The sequence below is a fragment of the Myxine glutinosa genome, chromosome 11, assembly GCF_964187855.1.
Source record: "Myxine glutinosa chromosome 11, kmMyxGlut1.1, whole genome shotgun sequence".
NCBI classification, from domain to species: Eukaryota; Metazoa; Chordata; class Myxini; order Myxiniformes; family Myxinidae; genus Myxine; species Myxine glutinosa.
The window spans coordinates 122,125,587-122,133,743 of NC_136271.1; the positions used below are offsets into that span (position 1 = coordinate 122,125,587).

Genomic DNA, 8,157 nt, shown 5'->3' on the forward strand with positions numbered 1-8,157 from the left:
CTCAAAAAATAAAAAATATATCGTTTTTGCCAAAACACGTGCTCACTATTGTGCCCAAATTTCAGCTTCATAGTTCAAAGGATGGCTGAGATATTGCCCAGACAAAAAAAAAAAAAACAAGGAGTGAAAACAGTACCGTAAAGTGGGGTGACTTTGAACACTTGTTACAAGGTTCATTCGGATGATTTTTTTACGGTAAAAAATATCATCCGAATGAACCTTGTAACAACAAGTGTTCAAAGTGCGAATGACAAAATGTTCAAAGCAGTGTTCAAAGTCACCCCGGCATTAAAAGTCACCCCGGCATTAAAAGTCACCCCACTTTACGGTACCGTATTTTCCGGTGTATTAACCGCGACCGTATATTAACCTCCCCCTGTTTTTCACCCTCAAAAAAAAAAGCTCAAAAAAATGTAATGCTCCCAGCGGAGCTTGTTGGATGATGTAGGACTGGAAGTGCATAGTCTTATCAGCCGTGTCATCGGATACGTGTTGGGAGATGTGTGTGCGGAGTCGAACTGACAGATCATGGCATGCCATGAACCTGCAGGCCCACAACGGGCTGGTCGTGAAGTCCCAAATGTCATCCTCCTTAGCTAAGCTCCTCACATTCAGCTTGAGAGCAAGTGTTGTGCAAATGTTGTGAATGAAAAACGTGTAAATTCAAACTATTTTCCCATCAGAAGAGTCAGAGGTTTGTGTGAGTGCTGCCTCAATCCTCATTTTTACTGTCGCCACCGAAGGTGAATGGAGGTCATGTTTTCACCCCTGCCTGTCTGGTTGTCTGTTTGTGAACAAGATATCTCAAAAAGTGGTGGACAGATTCGGACGAAATTTCACAGACAGGTAATGTATATGACAAGGACTAAATTATTAGATTTTGGTAAAAATCCGGATTCAGATTCGGCTAGTATAATTTTAAGTGATTCTTCACCATTGGGAGATACAGTGCATTCAGAAAGTATTGAGACCCCTTCACTTTTTTCACATTTTGTTATGTTGCAGCCTCATGCTGAAATTGTTTCAATTCATTTTTTCCCTCATCAATCTACACTCAATACCCCATAATGACAAAGAAAAAACAGGATTTTAAAAAGTTTTGCAAATTTATTAAAAAGAAAAAACTGAAATATCACATTGACATAAGTATTCAGACCCTAACTCAGTACTTAGTTGAAGCACCTTTGGCAGCGATTACAGCCTCGAGTCTTCTTGGGTATGACGCAACAAGCTTTGCACACCTGGATTTGGGCATTTTCTACCATTCATCTCTGCAGATCCTCTCAAGCTCTGTCAGGTTGGATGGGGACCGTTGGTGGACAGCCATTTTCGGGTCTCTCCAGAGATGTTCGATTGGGTTCAAGTCACGGCTCTGGCTGGGCCACTCATGGACCTTCACAGAGTTGTCCCTAAGCCACTCCTGTGTTGTCTTGGCTGTGTGCTTAGGGTCATTGTCCTGTTGGAAGGTGAACTTTTGGCCCAGTCTGAGGTCCTGAGCGCTCTGTTTCAGGTTTTCATTAAGGATATCTCTGTACTTTGCTCCGTTCATTGTTCCCTCAACCCTGACCAGTCCCCCAGTCCCTGCTGCTGAAAAACACCCCCACAGCATGATGCTGCCACCACCATGCTTCACCGTTGGGATGGTATTGAGCAGGTGATGAGCGGTGCCTGGTTTCCTCCAGACGTGACGCTTAGAATTGAGGCCAAACAGTTCAATCTTGGTTTCATCAGACCACAGAATCTTGTTTCTCACAGTTAGTCAGGTTCACTATGTTAACAAATATAATTTCGTTCAAAATTTTGGTAGATTAGCAAAACTATACATTTTTGGAATATTCAGAGCATGAGGAATCCAAAAATTAATGTTTACATTTGCGTAGACACCTTTGCGAAAATGACACTCAGGACAGTGATGAAGATAGTCAGGTTCACTATGTTAACAAATATAATTTCTTTCAAAATTTTGGGATTAGCAAACCTGTACATTTTTGGAATCTTCAGAGCATGGAGAATCTGAAAATCAATGTTGGCATTTGCACAAACACCTGCATGGCCGCCATTTTGGATTTTGAAAATGGCCGCCATAAAATACATATTTTGCGCGATCTCGGCTTCTAGTCAACCTGGAGACTTAATTAAATATGCTAATCCTATGTTTTCTGGGTCAAGGAATCCAATAAAGGCCTCAAAATAGTGCTCAGGATTATAGAAAAGCAACAAACAAAGGTAATTAAAAACCATTGTCTTTATATTTGTGATATAACTGTATTACATAATACATGATATTGCAAGTTCTTTGAAGTTATAGGTTGTTATAGGAAGTTATAGGTAGTATCAGATTGAACTATAAGTCCTATACACAGGATCTACGAGGTCTATACCGTTCAGGAATATGCTTTTACAGATCTTCATCACTGTCCTGAGTGTCATTTTCGCAAAGGTGTCTACGCAAATGTAAACATTAATTTTTGGATTCCTCATGCTCTGAATATTCCAAAAAGGTATAGTTTTGCTAATCTACCAAAATTTTGAACGAAAAAAACATAGTGAACCTGACTAAGTCTGAGAGTCCTTAAGGTGCTTTTTTGCAAACTCCAAGCGGGCGTTCTTTCACTGAGGAGAAGCTTCCGTCTGGCCACTCTGCCATAAAGCCCAGATCGGTGGTGTGTTGCAGTGATGGTTGTCCTTCTGGAAGTTTCTCCCATCTCCACACAGGATCTCTGGAGCTCAGCCAGAGTGACCATCGGGTTCTTGGTCACCTCTCTTACCAAAGCGCTTCTCCCCCGAATGCTCAGTTTGGCCGGTTGGCCAGCTCTAGGAAGGGTCCAGGTTGTTCCAAACTTCTTCCATTTAAGAATTATGGAGGCCACAGTATTCTTGGGAACCTACAATGCAGCAGAAATTTTTTTGTAGGCTTCCCCAGATCTGTGCCTCCACACAATCCTGTCTCTGATCTCTGCAGGCAGTTCCTTCGACCTCATGGCTTGGTTTTTGCTCTGACATGCATTGTCAGCTGTGAGACCTTATATAGACAGGTGTGTGCCTTTCCAAATCATGTCCAATCAATTGAATTTACCACAGGTGCAGTCCAATCAAGGTGTAGAAACATCTCAAAGATGATCAAGAGAAATGGGAGGCACCTGAGCTAAATTTCAAGTGTCATCGCAAAGGGTCTGAATACTTATGTCAATTTGATATTTCAGTTTTTTATTTTGAATAAATTTGCAAAACTTTCTAAAATCCTGTTTTCTCTTTGTCATTATGGGGTATTGAGTGTAGATTGATGAGGGAAAAAGATTAATTTAAACGATTTCAGCAAAAGGCTGCAACATAACAAAATGTGAAAAAAGTGAAGGGGTCTGAATACTTTCTGAATGCACTGTATGTGCGTGACAGCTTACGGCATGACAATCATGGTGCACAGGTTCCTGCATGATGTGTTGAGCCACATTAAATGAATCTGTCCAGGCATCAATAACACGTACTATTTTTCAGATGGGGGCAGCTTCCCAATACAAAAACCTCAAAAACCTCTTCAAACTTCTGTACCATAAAGACCATTTTGGGTTGTATGCCGAACGGCATTTCTTTGCCACCAGCCATGGGAAGAATACATGCGATGGGGTCAGTGGAACTGTGAAATGGGAAGCCTCAAACCCAAGCCTCCAAGCTACTGTAGCAGATCACATTCTAACTCCAAAACACTTGTATGATTAGGGCAGAGCTCATATAGATAGTATAAAGTTCTTCTACATCAGCACGAAATAAGTGGCTGTTCAAGTAGACCAACAGGAAAACAGATTTATAAATGCAAGTCTGTGCCATGAACATGGAGTTGTCACTGTTGCATTCCAAAGCCTGAAGACAAGAAACTGTTGGTAAAAAGGTGTCAGTGTTAATCTGTCAGCAATGAAGTTAATCTTCATTTGAGGCAGCCCATCTCCAAGCCGAAATGGATGCAACTGCTGAAGGTGAAGAAACAGGCCCAGGGCTCCCAACCCCGACAACATCCATCAGCTTGAAACAATTTGGGAAAATATGTTGGCCATCTGTATGATGGGAAATGGTGGGTTGGTAACATACGGGACAGGTCTGAGGATGAAGGAGATGTACAGATATCGTTCATGCAACCTCATGGTCCAGCAAGGCCCTTTCATCGGCCTTAAAGAGAAGACATCTGATAGGTAGCACTGCAGCGCATCTTGTGTCTGGTGTATGACCTTAGTACACCAAAAGTGAGACGATATTATCTGGACAAAAAGGACAAGGAGTGTAGAGCAAAGCTCACATTAACTATAGACACGCCAACTTTTAATTAACTTAGATCTATGTGATATATGCACTCGCGAATGTGCTAAATACATTAGAAAATTAAATATAAAGTTCAACATGTATGAAATTTGGCACATAAACTGCATATCAGTAGCTAAAAATGTGACCGGTTTAAAGATTCAGGTAATATGTCCACATGTGATTTTAGTCCACTGAAAATATCCCAAAAAATTATTCTTTTTAACTTCGCCAGGGGAGAGAGTATTGCATTTGGGTCTGTTTGTTTGTCTGTCTGTTTGTCTGCACATAATAAATATGCTTTTCTCTGCAACCGTTGGTCCGATTCACAGGAATTTTTCACCATAGGTACAACTCCTCCTGTAGAATTTTTAATGACAATTATGACATCATAGGTCACGTGGTATGGGCGCCATCTTCGAAAAAAAGAAAAACTTTGCACCTCTATATCTCCGAAAGCGCTGCTTAGAAAAAAATGAGACATGGCTCATTGTAAAGAACTCTCCATGGGGAGCAACATATATTAATGATGATGTCATAGGTGCCTCCATTATGACATCGACAAGTACAAAACTTCATCTGATCAGGATGAAATTTCTTGAGCATAATCTAGGAATAAATTAGTTTAGAAAACAAATAATGATGACGTCATCGGTCACGTGGGTCGGCCGCCATATTTTTCATTCCGGCAAGTCCTCAGTCTCTGATCGATTTTCTGTTTGTCCGTTTGTCTGTCTGTCCGTTTGTGAACAAAATATCTCAAAAAGTTGTGGACGGATTCAGACAAAATTTGGCAGAGATGTAGCGTATGTGACAAGGACAAAATAATTAGATTTTGGTGAAGATCTGAATATGGATTCGGATTTGAGAATTATTACCTCGGGATAAATTGGAGAAAAAACATTCATAATGACGTCATCGATCACGTGGTTCGGCCGCCATATATTTAACCTCGCCAGAGGAGAGGGTATTGCATTTGGGTCAGTTTGTTTGTTTGGTTGTCTGTTTGTCCACACAGAACGAGTATGCTTTTCTCTGCAACTGTTGGTCCGATTGCCAAGAAATTTTCACCATCCTCCTGTAGATTTTTTTCAATGCTAATTATGATGTCATAGGTCACGTGGTACGGGCGCCATCTTGGAAAAACCGAAAACCTTTTCACCTCTATATCTCTGAAAACACTCCATGGGAAAAAAATGAAATATAGCTCATTGTCAAGTACTCCTCATAAGGAACAACATATATTTTTGATGATGTCATTGGTGTCTTCATTATGACATCATAATTAGACAAGCAGAAAGCTGAATCTGATCAGCTTGAAATTTCTTGTGCATGATCTACACAAAAGTTGTATGGGAGAATGAAATGAATGATGTCATTGGTCACGTGGTACGGCAGCCATATTGGATTGAACATAAATCTATGCCATCAATAAACCACACAAACACAGCAGCTAATAAACACCACACAAACTACAAACGCATCCTGGCGAGGGTCTGCAATCTCCGATTGCTCTTTCTTGTATATTTTAGGAAGATCTCCCTCCGTAATTAATGGGGCCATGACTGTGGTATTAAAGGATTGCAAAGCCAGTGGGGTGGACTTCTGGGGGAGGAAAAAGGTAACAGGCTGTAAGGAATGCAAGAATTTGTTTCAGGGTTTCAAACAGGGCTGCTCGGAAGGGTAGATTGCACATTTCTGAGAATCGAGCTGGCTCTGTGCATTCAATTTGGGTACTGGAGATTGATATTTTGATACGCGCTGGGTGTCCTTGTTAGCGGTCACAAAAAATTTCAGGCGTCTATTTACGTTATCTCCTGTGATATTGAGATCTGGAAAAATAGCAAAAAACGACGGCAGCAATTTACGAGCTAAATCGACCATGAACAATACCATGACCATATCTACCATGACCATATCAAGAACCACTTGAAATATGGAACCTACACTTCAGATTTGTACATGTGATCGATTGAGGAATATTTGCTCACAATTTGAAGTGAATCTGACATCAACGTGTGTAAGGCCCCCAAATATTCGTCGATTCGAGTGAGATGAACTGTCCCGAGTACGTTATTCTCTTGGATGTTCAGGTGTATCTGTGTCCTTGCTCATCAATGAGGTGTTCAGTGGGTCCAGAACAGACGACATGGAAGACGCGAAGGGCTGTCTCGCTGGAAGATCCCACGTCGTATCTTCACTCGTGGTCGTGATATTTCAATCTTACCTTCCAAGTTCTGTAATATCAATGTGGTATTCTAAAGCTCCATTACTTTTTCAATCAGTTTATTTCGGGCTTCATCTCTTATACGTGTGCATCGTTGGTTGTTAACAGCCTTATTACCCCGTTAATTCACCCCAGATCCACTTTTTTGAAATACCGACTTCCTTCCTGGAAGTCCTAGCAGTGTCCATGTGTTTGTTTTTTTTTTTTACCTCTCCCACCCCCACCTCACCCCCCCCCCCCCCCCTCTCCTTCCCATGCATCCTCGCCCCAGCCCTCTCCCTTCCACAAATCTCCCGATGTCCCTCTCCATCTTGTCTCCCACTCCCTTTATCATATGTTTTATGTGTCAGTTTGTCTTTTCAATTGATCAATGTTAGCTCTTACACGAGCCTTGATCTTGTATACAAAAAAAAAAAAAAAAAAAAAAAGTTTCGGGTGGAACGGAGCCCTCCCAGGTCTCAAAGTATCCACCTTCATGAGTGTGCACACGTGTGTGTGAGTTGTTGCCTGCTATCTCCACACAAGGTTGGGTTTCAGGAGATGGAACGGACACCTGTCAGGTCTCAAGGTATCCACCTTCGTGAGTGTGCACACACACGTGTGTGTGTGTGTGTGTGTGTGTGTGTGTGTGTGTGTGTGTGTGTATATATATATGTGTGTTTGTGTGTGCATATATGTGTGTGTGTGTGTGTGTGTGTGTGTGTGTGTGTGTGTGTGTGTGTGTGTGTGTGTGTTTGTGTGTGCATATATGTGTGTGTGTGTGCATATGTGTGTGTGTGCATGTGTGTGTGTGTGTGCGTATGCGTGTGCGTGTGTGTTTCCAGGCAACAACTTTTTCATCAAATTTCCAAGAAACCTTTACTTTGAGGATATGGAGAGAATAACAAACTTCATTTTTTATAATCTATCGTTTTCGTCAACTTTAGTTCGAGTACAAAGCGGACCCGGACGGCCTTTACATTTTCAGACGCTTTCTAATCCGTAATCGTTATCATATTATAATACATCAAGACTCCACCCCGGACGTACCAGTGGGCGCGCTGTCCACTATACGCAGGTCGTAGGCGCCCGAGCAACGATAATTAGCCGCTGTGCCATTGTCCCACACCACGACCACCTCCTCGGGACTCTCGAAGCTGCGCACGGTCCCCACATGTCCCTCTCCGCCGTCCTGCTTGCCCCACTTCCAGTCAGGGCCACGCACAACACGGGCTCCCACGCCCTCGGTCACCGTCCGGTTGTTGCGGGAAGCCATCGCGCGTCGTCTGGTGAAACCGAGAGCGTGTGATTCGCGCCAGCACTTCTATAAAGCACACACCCGCCAGTCCCTTCCGTCGATCGCCACCAAAACCTTTGTCAAAGACGCAACGCGTCCCGTCGTATTGCTGCCCGCCCCTTTCTGTACCACGTGGCTATTTTCATCCACACACCGAGCGAGAGGAGCTGACGTATGCGACGAGACGGGAAACACAAACATCACGTGATCCACATTCATCCAATCGGAATTGTTCATCGGTCGAGGGGAGGGTTCTCCCGCGTCCCGCGTCGGCGTCGTCCTTCGGTCCAACAGATTTTTCCCAGGAATAACGGATCCCCGTGCAACGTAGACTCCCATAAATCGCGACACGGCCGCCTTTTGT

The 8,157-nt window shown here is 42.8% G+C and overlaps 1 protein-coding gene across 1 annotated transcript in view; it reads right to left on the reverse strand.

Annotated features, from left to right (window-relative positions):
- The window catches only part of MIB1 (MIB E3 ubiquitin protein ligase 1), a 172,240-nt gene extending 164,299 nt beyond the window's left edge, over positions 1-7,941 (reverse strand). Inside the window, exon 1 of the mRNA XM_068131137.2 lies at positions 7,547-7,941. Within this exon, the coding sequence (XP_067987238.2) occupies positions 7,547-7,772 (226 nt within the window). The 5' untranslated portion in view covers positions 7,773-7,941. The remainder of the gene's footprint in view (positions 1-7,546) is intronic.
- Between the last annotated feature and the right edge of the window lie 216 nt (positions 7,942-8,157).